This window comes from Manis pentadactyla, chromosome 7, assembly GCF_030020395.1.
Source record: "Manis pentadactyla isolate mManPen7 chromosome 7, mManPen7.hap1, whole genome shotgun sequence".
Taxonomy (NCBI): domain Eukaryota; kingdom Metazoa; phylum Chordata; class Mammalia; order Pholidota; family Manidae; genus Manis; species Manis pentadactyla.
Window position 1 is genome coordinate 1,624,005 of NC_080025.1, and position 20,331 is coordinate 1,644,335.

General features: G+C 43.6%; 1 protein-coding gene across 1 annotated transcript in view; it reads right to left on the reverse strand.

Annotated features, from left to right (window-relative positions):
• CSMD1 (CUB and Sushi multiple domains 1) overlaps positions 1–20,331 on the reverse strand; it is a 1,485,257-nt gene that overhangs the window by 286,653 nt on the left and 1,178,273 nt on the right. The window contains exons 13-15 of the mRNA XM_036898253.2: positions 4,600–4,782; positions 3,551–3,877; positions 2,413–2,607 (exon numbers count right to left, since the gene is read on the reverse strand). Coding sequence (XP_036754148.2) covers positions 2,413–2,607; positions 3,551–3,877; positions 4,600–4,782 — 705 coding nt within the window. The remainder of the gene's footprint in view (positions 1–2,412; positions 2,608–3,550; positions 3,878–4,599; positions 4,783–20,331) is intronic.

Here is a 20,331-nt window from a genome sequence, read left to right on the forward strand (position 1 = left end):
GCCTATTACAGGTGAGCCACGTGTGACAGTAAGACCTGTGGCCAAAGGGAGCAGAGGCTAGAGGCTGTCTGTCTGACGCTTCTTCCTCATGGATCATTCGTGCTTCCAAGTCAATAATGATGTGCTTGGCTGGAGCACCATGAGCACGTTCAATCGTGCACCACAATTCTTATCATTTTCTTGAGCACCCAGGAGTGTATGTTTACTTATTTATGAAGCATAATGACCTATCTGTTAATTAACACTACATTTGACAAATGTAAACTATTAAAATGATACATTTATCATTTATAATATGGATAAAAATAAAAATTCTACTATTGTTTTCTTGCCCTTCCATTTATCAAATTCTGGCCCCCATGTGGTGCTCACTGGCCACCAGATTGTTTGAACAGTTTGTAGAAGTGTAGAAATGAAAATAGCTTTCTGTAATTTTAGCAGAGTCAGCCAATGCTGACTTAAAATAATGACACATGGCTTAGAAGCAGGGCTGAGGGCAGGCTGGGCAGTAAGTCACGACCTTGGTGCACCACACTGCTGGCTGACCAGCCAGGGCTTCCCCTGCACACTCGTTCTGGGTCTGCTTAGGCTGCCTGCCTGGTGACCTTAGGCCTGTCATTCCAGGGGGGACAGTAACCCTCAACTCCAGATGTTATATGGAATGTACTGCTTTTCTATTTACTTATTATAAAAGAAACACCCAGTGACCAAAGGCAACTGAGAAAATAAAAGTAAACAAAGAGTGGAAACTTCTCCCATAACTGCGATGAACATTTTGGTGTTAACCCTTCTTTTCAGTTTTCAGTTTTTTATTGCTGTTATCATGATATATTGATATATTTAATTTTTCCAAAATGGCTGGAACAACACATGTGCTTATATCATCAGTCTTTCACATGGTGACATCAAATGAGCATCTTTGCTAATGACACATGTGATCCTGGTGTGCAGATGTGTCATGATTTATCTCACCAATGCTTTTTGGTTTGAAACTTACTAGTTTCCCACTTCTGCTGTTAAATTTAATACTGCAGAGAACATTCTTGAAAAAACATCTGTTCATAGATTTTGCTTGAATATGTCCTCATAATACTGATCAAAAACTACACTTTACGACTCAAAAAGTAAGAAAAAATTTATATATCCTCAGTAGCATGGCCAGGAAAATGCCAGTTATTCCACCATCTTACCCATATTTTATCTTACTGTGTTAAAAATTTCACCCATCTTTTAGACAAAAATGGTATTTTACCTTTGTTTTAAAATTTGCATTTCTTGACAATTTGAAAAGGCTGAAAGAATTGTATGACTTCAATTGTGTGACATTCTGGAAAAGGTAAAAGTATGGAAAGAGTAGAAAGATCAGTGGTTGCGGGGGACGCGGGGAGGAGTGATGAGCAGTGGGGCCCAGAGGGCTTCAGGGCAGTGAGCTGCTGTGTATGACGCTGATGGGGGACACACATCACTACACATCTGTCCGGACCCACAGGACATGCAGCACCGAGGGATCCTGACACAGGCAGTGGGCTCTGCTGAGGTCGATATGTCTTTGTAGGTTCATCACTGCAACAAACGCACCACCTGGTCTGGGTGTCAATAATAGGGCAGGCTGTGTATTTTGGGGACAGGGTGTATGTGGGGAAATCTCTGTATCTTCCAACTATTTTAATGTCAGTCTGAGACTGCTCTAAAAAATGTCTACTTCCTTTAAAAAAATCTGTATTGCTTTGGTATTTACTGGAGATAACTCTTATTTAAAAGGTTTTCTTAGCTCATTATGCACAGACCATTCTCACAGGAAGGATGTGAATGTGTGAAATATTCCAGGCAAATATTTTTCACCTGACAAACATGAGAGGTAATACCCTCCTTACTATATCTTACCCCTCTGCTTTTCTTACCTAGGCAACCAAAGTGGAAATGTTAAGAAGAAAATTTGTGAGACAGTGTTTATACAAGCTACATTCAGGGCAACAGATGAGTTAATTAAAACTATGTTGTTGTTCTGGGTTGAATTATATCCCCCAGAATTCATATTTTGGATTGCTGACCCCAGCATCTCAGAGTGTGGCTTTACCTGGAAACAGCGTCACTGTGTGTGTAATTATCTAAGATGAGGTCATCAGAGCAGCTCTGATCGACGACGACAGGTGTCCTCAGGAAGAGGGGACATTTGGGCACAGAGTCGTCCTCATGTGGGGTAATAAGAGTGAGAGTGAGGCCTGAACAGGTGCATCCTCTCTCCCTCTGGGGGAACCAGCCGTGACCACTACCCTGTGAGCCGGGCCTGGGAGACACCCAATGCCTGAGGGCTAAGCCCCGGCAGCTCTAGGAAACCAATACGGCTCCTTGTTGTTCAAGTCGGATGCACCATTTCAAAGGACAGTAAGTGGCAGGTGAGGGTGGACCAACCTTCACAGCGGGGGACGGTGGAGCTCCACACGACGTTCCCGTCCTGCAGGATGCACGTGATAGCCTCTGACCCCTGGGTTTTGACAAAGCCATCATCACAGTGGAAAGAGACTGAACTCCCAAGAAGAAACCTGTCACCAAAACGCCGCCCATTTATGGGAATGCCAGGGTCGTGGCACTCATTCTGACCAAACGCTGAAAAGGAAAAGAAAAAAGGAATAATTAGAATAAAAATACTCAAATATTAATTATGTGTATTAAAAATGAAGTTAGCAGAACCTGCTTATAAAGCCATTTACTGTCCTAAATTCCAGTTATATATTCATAAATAGATAAATAAACAAGATATTGGTCCCCAGTGAGACAGAGCCAGCAAAAGAGGACAGGTGGATACACAGATACAACCAAACAGCTTTCGGCACTTTTCGTAACACTGAGAAAAACAAAGAGGCACACTGGTGGGGGGCGGGGTTTTGGGTCAGGCACATCCAGCCCAGAACCCGTGCTCCCTGTCGGCCCTTGGGCAGAACACCCTGGTGATCTGAGCAGAGCTGTCTTTATTTCATATATCCCAGAGTTACTATAATGTTAAATGAAATAATTATTGGCAAATCCTAAGCACAGTCCTGAGAGAAGAGGCAGTCAGTAAATTTTAACTTGTAACTCACAATTAACATTACTACCTTACTTTATTACCTCAACAATGCATTTAAGTACATGTTCTTAAATATAATCTGTTTTGCAAACAAGGAACTTGAGGCACAAAAAAGTTAGCTGTCTCATCCCGATTCACTGATTCCTGATACCAAATGCCTTGATCCTTCTCACTACACTGTCGTGGGGCATCGAGGATGCCTGAGGGGATGGAAGGAAGGAAGGGGGAAGAAATGAAGGAGGGAGGGAGGGGAACCAGAGAGAGAGAAAAACACGTGAGATCCAGTCTTCACTGCAGGGCGACTGCGACAGAAACCTGAACAGAGTCATGTATGCTCTAGGTTACAGCAGGATCACGACGTTACCATTTTGCTACTCTCATTCTGTTGACCAAGGCTATCAAACCTCACACGTACCAGCCCTGAAAGTCCCCTAACCACACGTGTACACAGGGGCGGGGTGGTCCCAGGACGGGCGCGCTTACTGCTGTAGGTGATGTTGAAGCCTCGGCCAGTAGTGGAGTGATCTGACTGAAATTCCAGGCGAACCACATGCCCGCTGCTGGCCAGCTGGGAGGGCGCCTCATGGCCAGAGAAGGTGCCCAGGACGGTTAGATCAGAAGCCCCATCGTCTTTGACTGCAAGGAAGTCAAACTGAGGCTCCACGTCAAAATCGTTGAAGATGAGGTGAATTCTGCTGCCCGGCTCGGAGATGATCAGCCACACACAGTTCATGTTGTTCCCATATTCCTCCGGATAATTGGGGGAAAGGATGATTCCTGATGACGCAGTGAAGTTGAAGAAGCAGGAAACTGCAAACACAAATAGACTTCAGACAGTGCTGAACATTTCCAGAGGCCTGGCTACCTGACAGCAACTGCTAGAATCTGGGGGGCGACCCTACCTGCCAGGAGCGAGGGTTTGAAACTCCTTCTCAACTGGACTAAAACATGATCCTATCAAGTTGGCTGAAACTTGGGGTAAAAGTTACAATTTCTAGTTATAACTTCTTCACTTCAAAAGAGCAAATATTAATAAGAGAAGGTATATCTATGTCATAGGAGACATTTCCAGAAAATAATTCTGGTTCTGTTCTACCTTTTATGATGACTTTCATTTCATGTGTCATGTTTGCTTTTAAAGTGAATCTTTTTCAAGGTTTGTGTTTTTTATTAGTTACGGGGGAACAATGAAGAAATAATAACTCAAAAACCCAGCCAGGATCTGGGCGAGTAATATAAAAATCTCTTGGACATTTTACTCTTAAGAATGTGTACTTAAAAATCAGCTGTAAATACATGTATACTGTGTATGAACATATAGTTGCTCTGTACAAGACTATGTACGTACTCTTCTTTGGGAAGGACACTGGTGGACTCACTGCGGAGTGGCTTGCTTCTCACCCACATCACTTCGTGCCCCTTCCCAGCCTTGGCCCCACGCAGTCGCGGAGAAGGCCGCGCTTACTCATGTGGCCGTGGTGCCCCGCACCGCGCAAGGCCCCTGGGGCCCTGGGCGCCAAGCGGCTACTCACACACGCAGCTGGGCTTGTTGCCGGACCACTGGTTGTTCTGCTGGCACGTGATGACTCTCTCGCCAACCAGCTCGAAGGCCGCCTGGCACTCGAAAGTGAGCGTGTCCCCGTGGAGAAAGCGGCCGCCAGTCCGCCGTCCATAGGCAGGGACGCCCGGGTCCCCACAGCCTCCCTTCGCAATCTCTGACAAGCGAAGCAGAGGGGCGTTAGGAACACACGGTGGAACAAGCTAGAAAGTGAGCACGTGCTGTATTTTTGCACAGCTGAACATTGTTTTCAAAAGGATCCTCAATCCAACTAAAGTCTAAATACAAAGGCAGAAAAAAGCGGGACTTAAACTTGAGTGGAAGGTATAGGGGTCATGGTCTCTGAGGGACACCGAAGGCCCCATGGAGAACTGACACCTTCGCTTCCAGCTGTTGGGAATGTGCGCACAGTGACTACAGGGGACTCGGATGTTTCTATTGTGTTTTTCTTTGAGGATGGCCTTTAAGAGTACTAAATACTTCATTTCCAAATTTTCATATTAATTTTTCTGAATTTTATGAAGCATGAATTTTTGAATATTTTAATTGGTCAAAAACATTTCTACTACACGGACATGTATTTAACATTCACCTTTGATACTCTGTATTTTTATTCCATATTGTATACTATGCCTGTCAGTGTTTATATATGAGTAACTGGATTTGCGGTTTCTTCTTTTAATGGACCTGGGCATTTATTTCTCTCTGTTTTTTACTGGCACATCAGCATCAGTTGATTTTGTGAACCAAAACAGTGAGGCTGACAGCTGAGTCCGGAGGGGCAGCCCCCCTCCCCCCCGCGCACAGTGGGTGTTCTCCAAACGCCCTGCGGTCCAGTGCAGCTTCTGCCGCTCCCTCGAGACCCCCATCCCAGCCGGGGGCGGGTGAGCCCCCAGGCCTCCCACGCTGCCCGACTCTGCCTCCCTTCGCTCTGGCCTCCATCTAAGATGCCGCTTCTCTCCCTTGTATGTTCTCCCTCCTTGTTGAACGCTCTTCAAATTCCCATAGTCCACATTATTACTGTTTTTGTTCTGCTCCCTACTCTAGGACTTACAAGTTTGTAGAGGTTTTAGAAGGAATCCAAAACTAATCCAGTCTGTACTGCTTTCAGTTGTGAATCTGTCTTTCTACCCCACTGTGCTGTAAAATTTTCCAGAATGATGACTAAGCTATATATTTCTCTGTACTTCCTGGTACTAAAAACAGTGGCTAGAGTAAAACAATCCTTAGTATTATTTTGTAATTTAAAGGAACTACCAAGCTTAGATACCTGCTTTTAGCCATGACAGAGGTTGCTGACTCCCCCCGTGCCCACCAAGCAATAATTACTAGCCATAGTCTAATTTGTAAATCTATAGCACATGTTTTTGGGCACCAACAACCATTCTAGCCATAAGGTTGAAAAAAACAAGCAAATACACCAAGTCCCTGATCTGGCGGAGCCTGGAGTTTAGGGCAGTCAGCAGAAGTAAACAGATAATAAAAACATGCCAGTGACAAGCCTGAAGAGAGAGAGAGCAGGGTGAGCGGAAAGAAAGAGGTGGGAGGTGCTGCTCCGGGTGGGCAGCCGGGAAGGTCTCTGGGGTCAGGCTCGCAGCAGGGGTGCGCGTGTGGGCGGAGAGCACTCTGGGCGCTGTGGGCAGGAGCTGACACGCAGGCCCAGCGGTCAAGGACCAGGCCAGGTGAGTCCTTCAGCATGTGTCATCATACATGTGTTCTAACAACTATAAAAGCAGACTGCGCAACATCATACTGTAATAACAGTCGGAGAGAAGACCCCTAAATGCCACCACAAAATGAAGCTTAGCTTAGTTATCAGCACTAGTGCTTTCAGCTTCTTTGCTGCCAAGAACGCCAATCCTAAATTACATGGAGATGTTGACTTCCATCAGCCCATCTATGAATGCTTGGTGGGAACATGTTTTAGAGGAAAGAGTCAGAGTGAGACCCTGGTGGGTCCAGTCGCAGGTCTCTAGTTAATATCCATGGAAGCCTGGGTTCATCTTCCTCTTTGATCCTCTTCCAAAATTATCTGTGCAGCTGTCTCATGTGCCCAGGTACTAGGAACAAGAATAATTGTGTTCAAGAAGCCTCTAGGCCAGCAGTTTGAATACACTGACAGACAGTCACAGCGCTCCTGGTGAGGCATCTGTCATGTGGAAGACATGCCAAAGTGGATGCTAAGTGTCGAATGTCCTTAAAATAAAACAAACAGCCAGAGGGAAGCCGTACTCTCAGCTCTTACAGATTTTTGTGTCCACAGTGCTTATCCTGCAGGTCAGGTGAAAGAAATGCCCCACAGCAGCTGGCCTGGGTCCAGAGCCTCTCAGTCAGGGCAGCGCCCAGCGGAGAGGCCGGCCTCAAGGCGAGCCAAGGCCAGCAGCTGCCGCCTCCCTAGGGGTCAGTGGGACCTTTTGCTCAGGACTCAGCCTACTTATCTACTTCTTTTCAGTGATAATTTCTGTCCTCCTAGCCAACACTCAGCATTGCTGGCCTCCTGATTTCTGCATGAAACAAGAGAGGAAAGGAAAATGTCCTTCAAATTTAGAACCTCAGTTAAGGCTGGTCCTTAAATCATTCAGCCACATAATACCGTAACAGAATGTAATACCTGAAAATTTTTAAGATGACCTGGTATTATTTTCCCATTAATCAGAAGCTTTGAGATTGACAGATTAATTATTGCCATTTAGGAGAATGCGGCATCAGCAATTCCCACAAAATTAACAGACCCTGATTTGGCTGTGGGCTCTGCCCTCTGACTGCCCAAACCAGGGGCTCCAGACCTCACCCACACATCAGAACCAGAGATTCTAGGCTCGAAACTACTTAGGGTTTCCCAACACACCATTTAGGGCCCTGTGAAAATAATGCTTAGGGGAGGTGGAAGAACCAGCACCGAGCTCAGCAGGTGAGGCGTTCCCAGGTTGGGGGAGGAGGAGGAGGGGGCGAGAGGCTATGGTGCTCACCGTGAGGACCCCACCCAGCTGCAGTGCCCATCCGGCGAGGCTGCTTGAACAACAAACATCAAGAATTTACCCCCATTCCCTCCCAACTAGCTCATTTTCTGCCAGACCACCAAAGTCCTGGAATGCAGACAGACGGATATCCCAAAAAATGACTGATTTATAGCCCTCACTAACCTCTGCTAATAGATGTTCTATAAATAAACACGTAAGACATGGGCTGTTGAAGGGGAAATCGGAGTAGTTTCCCAATAATGGTCCTTAATTTGGATTAAAGCAAAGATTTATGCATAGAGAGAGATACCAAAGCAGATTTATTACATACGCCTATTGAAAAATAATCACATGGAAACGACTCCACATGTGCAATATATCTATCCATACTTTATACTACTACAAACAGAGCTAAGTAATCTTAGATGCTACTGATTTGTACAGGTTGCAGTAAAAGTGTCACTAAATATTGTGAATTTTGTTTTATACCAATATCAGGATTGCATTTGGTTGCTATTACAGAAAAAAGCTCAATGCCACTGGCTTAAATGAATATTTTCTTTTCCATGTAACAAGGATGGAGGCACGAAGTGCTAGACAGGCAGGTAAGGTCAGGTCAGCAAGAACTCTGACTTCCACTTTTACTTTCCATGGCCCTGGACATCCTGGCTAACGTCTTCAAGAGTTTTAGTCTCACGGTGCCAAGTGGCTGCTAGATCTCAAGGTGGAGGAAGTCACCTGGTCATTCCTTCCACTGAAAGATTCTGGAAATGCAGTATTAGTGTATCCCAGACTCTAGAGTGCAGGAAGACAGAGGGAAATGTCTTTTTTTTAAAGTGGTATTTGCATGGCCAATCCACAACATCTGCCATAAAATGCTAACAAAATTAGAAATTTAATTTATACCAAAAATATCATCTCATTGGAAACACAATGACCTCTCAAACACAAAATCGTATTTAGTATGTGTGGCACTGTTAGCTAGTACAGTGTTTAAATATTTTGCTACCTTGTGTTTAGGTTTCAGGAAAATTTTAAATTCTTTTGGTAATAAGCTGGGTGTTAAAAACAAATAAAAGGAAACACTTTTTAGACAAAATATGAGTGTTACTAGAATTATTTTCACATAGGTTGAAAAGTAAGAGAATCTTTGAGGGTATCATAAGTAACATCATCTCATTATTTCATTATTTTGTCTTAATTCTGCCATAAAAATCAGGTAAGTTCAAGGTGTCTTTGTGGACCAGGTGACTATTCCCAGACACTTTCACCTGCTAACTTCTACCTGACCTGTAACTCCACGGCATGAAAGCACACATGAGATGTGTGACCAGCCACAGAGAAGAGAAAGAGGTGCGCGGTCAAGGGAAAAAAGCTGAATTTCATTTTAGAAACTAGGGGACAGGTTTACTAAATTATGTGCCCTGTTACCGCTTTCTTCCTAAGGAGAGTAACTGCACCCAAATGAAAGCATCTGTACGCATTTCACAGGCTTCTAATAGAAGCCCGACAACACAAACTCCCTGTTTCCTCCCAGAGGTTCATGGCAAGTTTTTCTCAGAGGTAGGAAGTCGCACTGCTTAGAGATAAATACTGTGTATCTGCTTCACTAAGACAGATGTTGTATGTTACTTTCTCTGTTGTTATTGAATAATATTTACTACATACAACTAAAGATTAACATTCTCTGTTTCTTATATCTAAGATAAATGGCTTGTGCCTCCTTTACAAAGATTATTCTGTGACTAAAATGGGCATTTAGCTATGCATAATTTAAGCATTTTTCTAGGCTGATTTTTTTCGACTTTGCTCTACAATTAGGCACAACATTTGGGCACTTGATTATCCAATTATCTTTGCATCAGAGCAGGCCCCAAACTGCTTCTGGAAAAGCGTCCTGGCTCTGCGTTCAGGCTCTTCACGAGGTTGTCTCTGCTGAGCCAGCGTGTCATCTCTGCAGCATGTGGTCGTTGGGTGTTTCCTCTTGTACGATGATGTCATTTTACCCAAACATATGGCTCTGTCCTAAACTGGCAACACAGAATATCTGCATAGCAAGTATTTATCTGACAATACAGTACTGAATCAACTGTTAATAAATAATTATTCAGAGCTGTTACGGACTGACACCCCCCATAATTCACATCCTGAAGCCCTAAGCCCCAGAGTGTTTGGAGATGGGGCCCTAAGGAGATGATCACAGTTAAATGAGATCATTGGTGTGGAACTCTAATCTACTAAAACGGTGCCCTTATAAGGACTCACTAGGCACGGGCATGCCCTGGGGCAGGGAGTGAGGTCGCGGGGAGAAGGTGGCTATCTGCAAGCAGAAGAGAGACCTCGAGCTAGGACCCAGCTCTTCCACCATGGACTCGGGCCTCCAGGGCTGCGGTTAAACAAGTGCAACTGCCCAGTGTGTGGCGCTGTGAGAGCTGCCCAGTACACTGATGGAGCTTAAAGCAAGGACAGCTGTTTGGGAGCACCTGCGGGAGGCCCTGCCTGCACAGTGAGCTGGTTTTCCTAAAGCACAGCAGTCCTTCAGTAGGTCAGGAGCAAGCTGCTCCCGCCGCCTGATCTTCTCTGATGCCTTTTCTGACTTTAACTTCAGAATTACGCCACCGGCAGATGCTGGAGGCTGTGAAAGGCAATCTCCTGCTTCTTCCTGTTGGTAATACTTTGGGAAGCTTCTCTTGGGAGTGTTGTTCACATTCAGTGATGTACTGTTTTATGAAGCCCAAAGGGAAAAGCTCTAACTCTTGGGAAACTTGTTTATTTTTGGTCTATGGACTTTCTGACTATGAAGGGCTAGGGAAGGCTGCCCAGGTGGCGGGGACAAGGCAGGCAGGGGGCACATGGGAGAGGCAGGCCTCAAGTGACCACGAGCCTCACAGGGTGGGGGCAAGTGGGCGATCTGGGGCTCCTCCAGCCCTGCAAGGCGCCCAAGCTTGGTCTGCAGCTTTCTCATCTTTTAAGAGGGTTGCTCTCCGGTGCCAGCAACATGCTACATGGAAGGGTGGGTCAGTTACCTGGAGCCTGCCTTCTGACCTGTCATTTACAGCATGCTCACCAGCATTCAACACGAGGGCCAAGGACCATCACTCACAGGGAAGCTAAGATGGGTGGTTCCTATTTTTGTGGCTCAACACAGTCAACCCCATGCTCAGTAGCAGAAATCTGTTCCTCCCAGTGGATCATGGGAAATAGAACCACTGTTGCCAGTTTGTCCTCCGCACTAAAGTCCGCTGCTGACCAGGAGGACCTTCGTGCATGTTCTCTTGCTCAGAATGGCCAGCTCTTTGTCCTGTGTCTTAGGGAGGCTCCTGCCCCTCTGCTCTGGCCTGTCTGCTCCACACCATGGCCCTCAGTTTGCCCTTCCGTGATACAGCCTCCTCTGGGAAGAAGCAGGGACCCACACCCCACTCGGTGCCCTTCCCTGGCCTGGTCCTCGGTGAGTGGCCCCCCAGCCCCAGCCCAGGGCTTGCTCTGCTCTTCCAGGTAGCTGTTCCCTATTCCCAGAGATGGATGACTTCATCCTTTCCCTCCCACTCCTCATTCTACTTGCTATTTAGCTAGGTTCAGAGAGGAAGGGAGCAGAGAAATACTATTCTCCATCTGTGATAGAAAGTGTAATAAAAGTGACCTCACAGAAACAGAAAGTCTGCCAGGGGTGAAGTGGTGGGGAAGAGGCTAAAGGTGGTCAAAGGTTACAAACCTTCAGTCACGAGATGAGTAAGTCCTGGGGGTGTGGCGTCTGGGCTGGTGACTGCAGTCAGGACTCTGCAGTGTCTACTGGGCAGCCACTAAGAGATGAACGATCTAGAATTCCTCACCACACCCCAGAGGTGGCTACGTGAGATGATGCATGTGCTCACTGACGTCACTTTGGTGAGAGTTTCTCAATATATACATGTTACCAAATCATCACATTGTACCCTTCAACTTACACAATGTTATATGGCCAATTTATCTCAATAAAACTGGAGAAATGATCACACGATTTGTATTTGTTATGTGGTTCCCACAGATAAAATGTTCCTTTAAAATCCATTTCTCACATGATTGTGATCAATTAATTTCTTCAGAAACCTCTTTACTATTTAGGGAATATTTCTTTAAAAGTGTTAGAAACATTTAGATTCTCGAAAATCAAAACCTTTCTCCTCCGTAGCATTAGTATAAACCTTTAATAGATTGTGTAAGTATTACACAGTTGTTTATACTCTTACTCTTTTTAGAAGAGCAATTCCGTAGAGTTTGTATGGTTACCCTTCTCCTCATTTGCTACTTGACTGTCATCTCTATCCTGAATTTAGGGCTGTAAAAAACAAAAGCTAGAAGTGATAAGAGGTAATCTTTGGCTACCAGATATCATTGTGTTAGATGCTAATAACCAGCTGAAAATGTGCCGAAGATGAGGAAATGCTCCCATTTTCTGGTTGAAGGAAGTGATGATAGAGTCTGTTTCTTGTGCAAGTGTCCACACTGCAGCTGCTCTTAGATTAATTCTCATCTCTTCCTTTCCCTCTGTGGTCCCCATGAAATGCTGGATCTGAGAAGTCCAGGACACACAGAACCACAGAAATGAACTGCTTCCTTTCATCTCTCTTGTCTCATGGAGACTATGGGAGCATCTGTTTCCGAACTCAATTTTAGCACTGTCCAAATTATGGGCAAGTGCCACTGGAGCCGGGAGCTGTGTTCATGTGCTGCCCAGGCAGCTGAGAGAGTGAGCTTCCGAGAGCACTACTGTGAAAAATGGCTATTTTATCCAAGATACTGATTAGCTAAACCAGGAGGCCACATTTGCATGGCCAAGTTCCCTGGTCTCCCTGCTGATCTGGTAACTTGATTTGGGACTTAATAGGACAGATTCTGAGCTGGAGACTTTGATCCAGCAATGTGACATGTCTCCGTGAAGAGGACCGGCCTGTCACAGTCTCTGACATAATGGGAAGGTGACAAAGTTGCCTCCCCATGAACCTTCTATTATGCACAAGAGTCACTAGGGTTCACCACTGAGTTTCCAAACTCATAATCAGATGCACAGGATCCCACATGCAAATGTCAGGTTATTGAGGAAACTGGAAGGAAGCATATAGTGTTTCCAACACAGAAAGTTCTCAATATACATTCAGACACATAGGACACAATGAACAAAGCCAAATTAGTAATGAAATGCACCTCAGAACAAATGAAAGGAACACACAATGCAATCTTATGGTCCAGAATTAATTAGTAGAAATTCAGTTGTGAAGATTAATTTTAGAATGATTTGACTTCCATTTATATTATACTCATGGTACACAAGCAGTTAATACTTTTGCATGGGCGATGTTGCAGTTGTTGAATTCTAAGACTACACAGAGCCCTTGATTAACACATCTTACCTAGGTAGAAGCTTCAGGAAGACACACAAGGTGGGCTGTTCCACAATCCCTGCTCTCAGCAGGAACTCAACTTTTTTGCCCAGAGAGTGAAATTTTCCAGGATCCTTAAGAGCTTGTCTACACAGCGTGGGTGTATTAGGTTTACAGTCTATACTGACCAGATGCTCCTATTTTACTCTCAGATTCATGATCACTTTAAGCATTAAAAATATAACCCACCACATGTTAATGTCTAAAATAATTACAAGAAAAGGAAGGATGGAGTCCTGGTTACCAGATGAAGTGAGTCATAGAAAAGGAGAGATTTGTATCATTCTAGAATTCCCATTTTCCAGTAATAAAAATATACACATTATTTATACTTTATACACACACAAATACATGCATATATTTGATTTTTGACTAAAAATATAAATGGTTGTATGTGAATGTTTAGACTTTCAAACAAGACTCAACTAACCTAGAAATTCAGACAGTGGGGAAATCTCATTTCTAGGCAAGCCCTTTAAAACAACCATGGTATTTTATTAATAGAAGGAAAAATAGAAGAGAACTAGAAGAAAAATGGAAAAATGATTCAAATTTGTTTTTATTCACCTGCTAGTTCTAAGAAATAGCACATTTTTAATTAAATATCAAACAGCTAACACCACAAGAAAAAAAAAAAGTCTACTGTATATACAGACTCATTGAGAGAAATCATCTTCAGCTTTAAATTTGCCACTAATTTATTATTTTTTCCTGCTACTTTTAGACTGTATTTTGGAGGCAGGATAGCACGCTGCTTAGAAACAAAGAACCTATCTTAGATCAAATCTCAGCAACAATATTTACTATCTCCTGTGGCTTTCAGAAGGAGGACTGTCACCCAGACAGTTGATAATAATAGCTCCAATCTTACTGCAAAGTCCTAGCTAAATGCATGGATACATTAAGTTCTGCTTGCTACCTTAAGTACTGTAACTGTTACTGCTTTTATTTTTAGGAGTCAACGAGTCACTCATCTGGAGAACTGCCCGACCCAGGCCCCCTCTCCAAACCATTCAGTCACAATTGTTAAAATATACAGCATTCCTCAGAAGAAACTATAACCCAGTCTTAACATGTGAAAAACATCAGACAAATTCTAACTGAGGGACAATCTACAGAAATACCTAGCCACTTCACCACAGAACTGCCAGGGTCATCAAAAACAAAGTCTGGGAAATGGTCGCGGCCTGAGGAGGAACGGGGACTAAATGCAGCGTGGGCTCCTGGGACAGGAAGAGGCCGTTAGTAACACCTGACGGAAACATGAGCCAAGTCGAACGCCAGCGAGTAACGACTCAGGGCTGGGGCATCAGCAGCGCCTGGGCCTGGGCTACGCGGGAGTCGCTGGACTATCTTTGCAACTTCTCTTTAAATATGTAACTATTATAAAATTTTTTAAAGTTTATTTTAAAAAGTACAAGAATCTTTTCAAGTGTGCCCCTACTATGCTGATTGAAAAGCTAACCAGATTCTGAAATTTTGGGTTTAGTACCTTTTCCGCACTTCCAGTTAGTACTTGCAGGCATAGGGTGCACAGTGCCCGGGTCTGAGCATCCTGTGACAGCCGCCACTGTGTGTGATTGAAAGGATTCTTTAAAAACATCTGTCACAGTGTTACACACGGACATAGAAAACGGGTAAGTAGCCTACTTCTGTGATTGAGAATGATCACTGATACCTCCTGTTTCTTGATGCCTGCTTATCTGATATTCAGGTTTTATATTACATTAAAAAGTAATGCTCCATATTTATAGCCCATGTCTGTGCCATACATTGTAAAAAGGGCACTGAAGCTGCATGAAGTTTTATTGTGGTGGTGGTCATTTTCTTAAAATAATCAAAAACAATAAAACTTTGGCTCGTTTTATATGCTCGTTCTCAGGGTGGAAAAATGAAGATTGTTATTTTTAAGATTTTGTGGAATTGACAGGCAACTCTTATTTTATCAAACTGATAATGTGAGATATCCGAAAGCTGACTCCTGAAGTAGGAGATGCATCATCATAAACAGTGTAAGGGCTGGTCTGCAGAGACGTGGCCCAGGGTTGCTCACTGAGCGTGTCCATGTGCTGGGAGGGCATCTCCTGGGCCCTTGGCTCCCAGGAAGCCACCTGCCTGGTGTGCAGGGGGGGAAGGTGTGTCCACAAGCTAAACAGAACTAAGAGATACAACCCCTGGCTATTGTTAAGCAGAATAAAATGAAACATTGCTCTCTCACCTGACAAATACTCCTTTGTCATTTCATTACACAAAACAATGAATAGAGAAAATAATAAGTCCATGCAGTCCAATAACTATCAGTCCATTCAGGCTAGATATTTTGCTTTGTGGAAGCAGGAGAAGTGCTAATCCCATGGCACTTTGGTTTAAACCAATCAGTTCAGGCCCACAAAGAAGCAAACACCCAAGTCACTTCACTACTGTGGAGACTTACGATTGGGGAAACTAGCTTCTCTCCCAGCGCTCCTTTTTGGGGAAAAGGCAGACTGGCCAAGCATCTTCTAGAACAATTTTAAATAATTTACCTCTTTCTAAAAATAATTTCTTTTCTCGGACTCATTCTTTGAACAGGAACTCACATTTATCAGTATAGGAAGCTAATCCACATGTGAATGCAAAATGCCAACACCCCACAATTTAAAGTTCACTGTACTGGTCTGATAAGGCCAGATACCCGTAGCTCAGTGCGCTCATGCAGGATGCAGTTTGCTGATTAAAAACGAGGGAAACGATTGCCTCATTGGCCACGTGGTCCTACAATGGCATGTGCTGAGCGTCCACCGAGCAAATGATAGCACCATGTGACACCAGCCTGTGTTCACACTCATGTTCGGGTAAAGTATGTGTAGCTTTGTGGCTGTGCCTCAGGTCATGTACAGTGGGGAAAAAAGGTGAAAAGATACTTTTTGTTGATGTACTTATAAACTATCCTTAGTCAAGTGATAAGCACAGTTATCACTTAAAATATCTCTGGGACACAGAAAGTTTCTTAGTCACTGACAAACAGAACAAACGATGCGTTCTCACACTATCAAATGGCCCCACTTCCTTCGCCATTCCTACCAGGATGGAATGGTAATCTGAAATTGGTCTGAAAACAGAAAGTACGTATATATTTTTAAAAAGTCACCTGGCATTCAGGTAACAGCATGAAGAAGGTGCCGGTTACTGTGAGCTCTCATAACGCAGCGTCACACTGCATGGTGATGGGCAAAAAGGCGGACGGGAAGTGCCCCAGGCAGGAATTACAGCCGATATGGAACAGATCATCAGGGCGGCGGGTAGCCAAGAGCGCCCGTCTCTCTGCTGTTCTGGCTGTTGTTCAGAGCCTTCTACTCTCAGCAGGCACATGAACATCCCAAGGACAGCCCACTTCACCGAGGTGAGGGCACGCACCCTCCTCGTGTGCACGCGACTCTGGGTCACCGTGATCTGTTCGAACTGAACTGGCTGAAGGAGACCACAGAAGATGTCAGTATCTAAAGTCACACACAGCCGAGTAATGACATCTGCACTGTGTGGGCCACTAGAGCAAAAAGAGTTTTGTCCCAAGTAGAGTTGTGTCCCTATGAACCAAAAACATACGTCTCTAGAGGCTGAGACACTGCAAACTGGAATGTGTACCACTTTGAAAGTATCTACTAATTTGTGAAAAATATAAAAAATTAAAACAGACTACTGCATGAAACTAAAATTGCATTTGATAACATTTCCTGTATTTGTATTTTTCTCGCCCATATTTTCCTTTAAGTGACAATAGGCAGGGTACTTAATGGTTTTGAGAAAACTGATGCCTCTAGTAGACCCAGGATTTTATTCTCAGTGAGGTTCATGCTGCCCGCAAGAATCCCACCCCACAAGTCACATTCTTGGCCACCATCCTTTTTGATGCCAGAAGTTTCAATGTCCTGCAGTTACACACTGCATGGCTAGCATCCAGCTTGCAGATAATTGAGAACAGTCCTTGACCTCTCATGAATATAGCTGACTTCTCTCCCTTTTTTTTTTCACATTAGGACTATCACTTTTCAAATTAGTTATGGAAAAGTATGCTGGAATGAGTCCATGTCAGTGGCTCCACGCAATGGCCATGTCTCATTCCTCATTGTTAGTCAAGTAGTTCCTCCTTGTAAACAAGACAGATGATGACATGAGGTAATGAATGGTATGTTGTTTTTATTCCCTGTCTCTGCCAGACTCAAGGTGAGACACTATAATTAGCTTTTAAAAACTTGTCAACTTACAATATTTTTAACATTGGAAACCACTGGCTTGGAGGTCTGCACTGAGCTTTGAGTTGACATTCACACTGGCCCGGTGTCTGGCCAAGTTAAAGGCCAAGTATTAAAGTTAAAGTTAAATAAGTGCAGCACCTCATCCTGCTGCCTATTTGAAATACTGGGTAAGCATAACAAAACTGTTCAGACTTAACTGTGCTCTGAAATAGTAAGGCCCCATGACTTTATTCCAAAACATGGAATGCCACAAACAAAACTGGGAGTACAAGGTGGAGATTGCAAAATAACCAGAAAAAGTCCCAACTATTAAAGAGTTAACATTCCTCATAAACAGAAGACTCAGTCCCCTCCTTAATAATAACCACAAGTAATCACAAAAATTTAGTGCTATTAACATCCAACAATTCCTATAGATATTTTTGAAAGACTTAAAATGAAGACGTCCATAGTCAAATGGTTAAAATGTTGCATGAAGATGAAAGAGAAAGAAACTAGTTAGTAATAATTGACTCTTGAATATGGAGATTACTCTGGGAAGGTTTTTCATCAATACTATTTATGAGAAAATATTCACATTTTAGACCTATTAAATATGAAACAATTTATCCACCCATACTTTGCAAATCTAATATTCATGACACGGTCCTGCAAAAGAATGGCCTTCATGAGCTTCATGAACATGAACTTCTGTTCATTATATTATCTCCTATAAGGTTTTTTGCCAAATTTCATGGAAATGAAAAGGTAGTATTGAATGTACTCAGGATACTAATATGCTATTTTAATCCAGTTCAAATGAAATAAGAGCTCATTTCAAAACCCTCTCTAGAGGACTAGCTGCCTCAAAAGGAGGTGTTTGCATGTTAAACCAATTGCTGTCAATGGGATGTTAGCATCTGGGGGTGAGCTGAGCTGGGAAATCCCACGGATGGCAAACGCCCTGAGGGGCCTGAAGCAGTGAGGTACAGGAGACTGGACATCCAGAAGTGGGATGGACTCTTAATCCGGTCAAGAACCCAGCAATTTTGTCCATCTGCATTACCTGACAATGGTATCTACCTTTTCTTACTCCTCAATTTCATTAGAATGTGTATTATTCTCCTAGTGCCGGAAATTTGACATTAAGTAGGTTTTTCTTATTGTCACAGATGCTTTTAAAGTCCCAAACAATTTCACTAGACTGCTTGGGGGCCTAAACATGATGTTGTAACCATGTACGTCAATGTTTAATTACCATTCAAGGCAAACAAAGAAAAAAACCAGCTCTGCAGCCAGACCCACTTCTTGGTGCAGATTCACATGATAAGATCCTTCTGGGGAGGCAAATATTCCAGAGCTTCTGCAAATGTTCAGATATATCAAAAAACCTTGATGGAAGCTGGGCTTTAACAAAATGACACCAGAAAGCAAATAATGTGGAGGATCTTCACATTCACTCCTAAATGTGCATATTGAGTCTATGTTCCCAAAGAAAGTATTCAAATTTTAATGATGGGGAAAAGAATATTTTCATATGCTATGAATTTTCAATGAAATAAAGTATGCCAGATGCCCTATGTTCCTCCCAAATTCAGAGCTTTCATCGTACCTGGAATGAGTTGCTGACAGCCTCCACCCCCACTGCCCGAACACACAGGGGCTGTGGCACCTGCTCACAGGCTGTGCGCTGTGCCGCTCCAGAGTGCCGGCCACACCGAAGGCTTCTTGTCTGTCAGTATCACCCACCTGCTATGTGTGTGTGTGTGTGTGACTTGAATTGTAAGGCAAAGTGTGAACTAAATATATATATATATACACACATATAATTATATACATACACATATATGTAAACATAAACTTTTATATTTACATACATTTGTGTGCATGTGTGTGTATACACACATACATGAAGTTTTATATGTACAAAGACATGAGTAGAAGCTATATCTATTTTGTTTTCCTTTATCTATCTTTTCAGTGCTGCATGCAGTGCCTGGCCATGGTAGAAATGCATTTAATATTTATCAAATGGGTACTATTTATACAGTCTATTTCTTTCACCTTTATAACATTTCACAACACATTTTCAAATACATGAGATGGGTTCTATCATTTGCCTCATTTTACAGATAAAAGAATGGAAACTTGGAGAAAATTAGGTACTATTCCAAACAACGAGCAGTTACTTGGGTCACAAATGGTGAAGACAGGGTTCGATCTCAGGGTTTCTGGCTGTGTCACAGAGCTCCCAGCCTTCTCATCTCATTCTGGTTCCTCAGAAAGCAGGAATCCTGTTGGCAAGGGAGCCTGGGAAATAGTTTCTGGGTTTTCAGATCTGCACCAAGGAGGACCTCAGCACAAGGTGAAGAAGTGTCAAGATGCCCACTGAAGGCTGTACTGGCTCTGCACAGAACAGCTGCCCTGCACGGTTCATCACCTGACCGGGGCACAGGGTTCTGTAACAGCTGAACATCAGTGCCCCTCGAGTTTCATTCCTTTGTACGGGTGTGGCCTCTGGTCCGCTGCTCTCCTGGCTGGCTGCAGGCACCTGGGTGCTCAGAATCACCCTCCTACCTTCCCACTAGCCGGGCTCCTAACTGCTTTCACATTCCAGCCTGTGTGTGAACTTTATCTTAACTGAAAGTCAGGATATCACTTTTGGTTAAAAAAATGTTTTTGATCTATTTCCATCTTGCCCCCTCACTGCCTCAGCCCACCCCTTTTTAAAGCATGGCAGCCCCTAGCTGCATGTGAGCTAAAATCATGCTTTACATGCACTTCTGATTTTATTTGATTTACTTCATTCCCAATAAACAACTGGCCATACTTGCTTATTGATCCCCTCCCTTTTTACTACCCAATAAAAGCAGAGTATTACCCAAAGTCTTGCTAAACTTCAGATAAAGCACACTGTAGCTCTCCTGTTACTTTTCTTCTGTCCATAATAATAACTTGTTCAAGGACTTGAGTTTCTTCCCATTCATCTTTCATATTGGAAAAATTAATTTCATAGCAGAGAACTGGCATGTTCTTCTACAATACTGGTAAGTGTTCCTACAGGGAGAGATGAAGTTCCAGCTGCTGTTTCGGATCAGTCTGTATTTACTGTGGG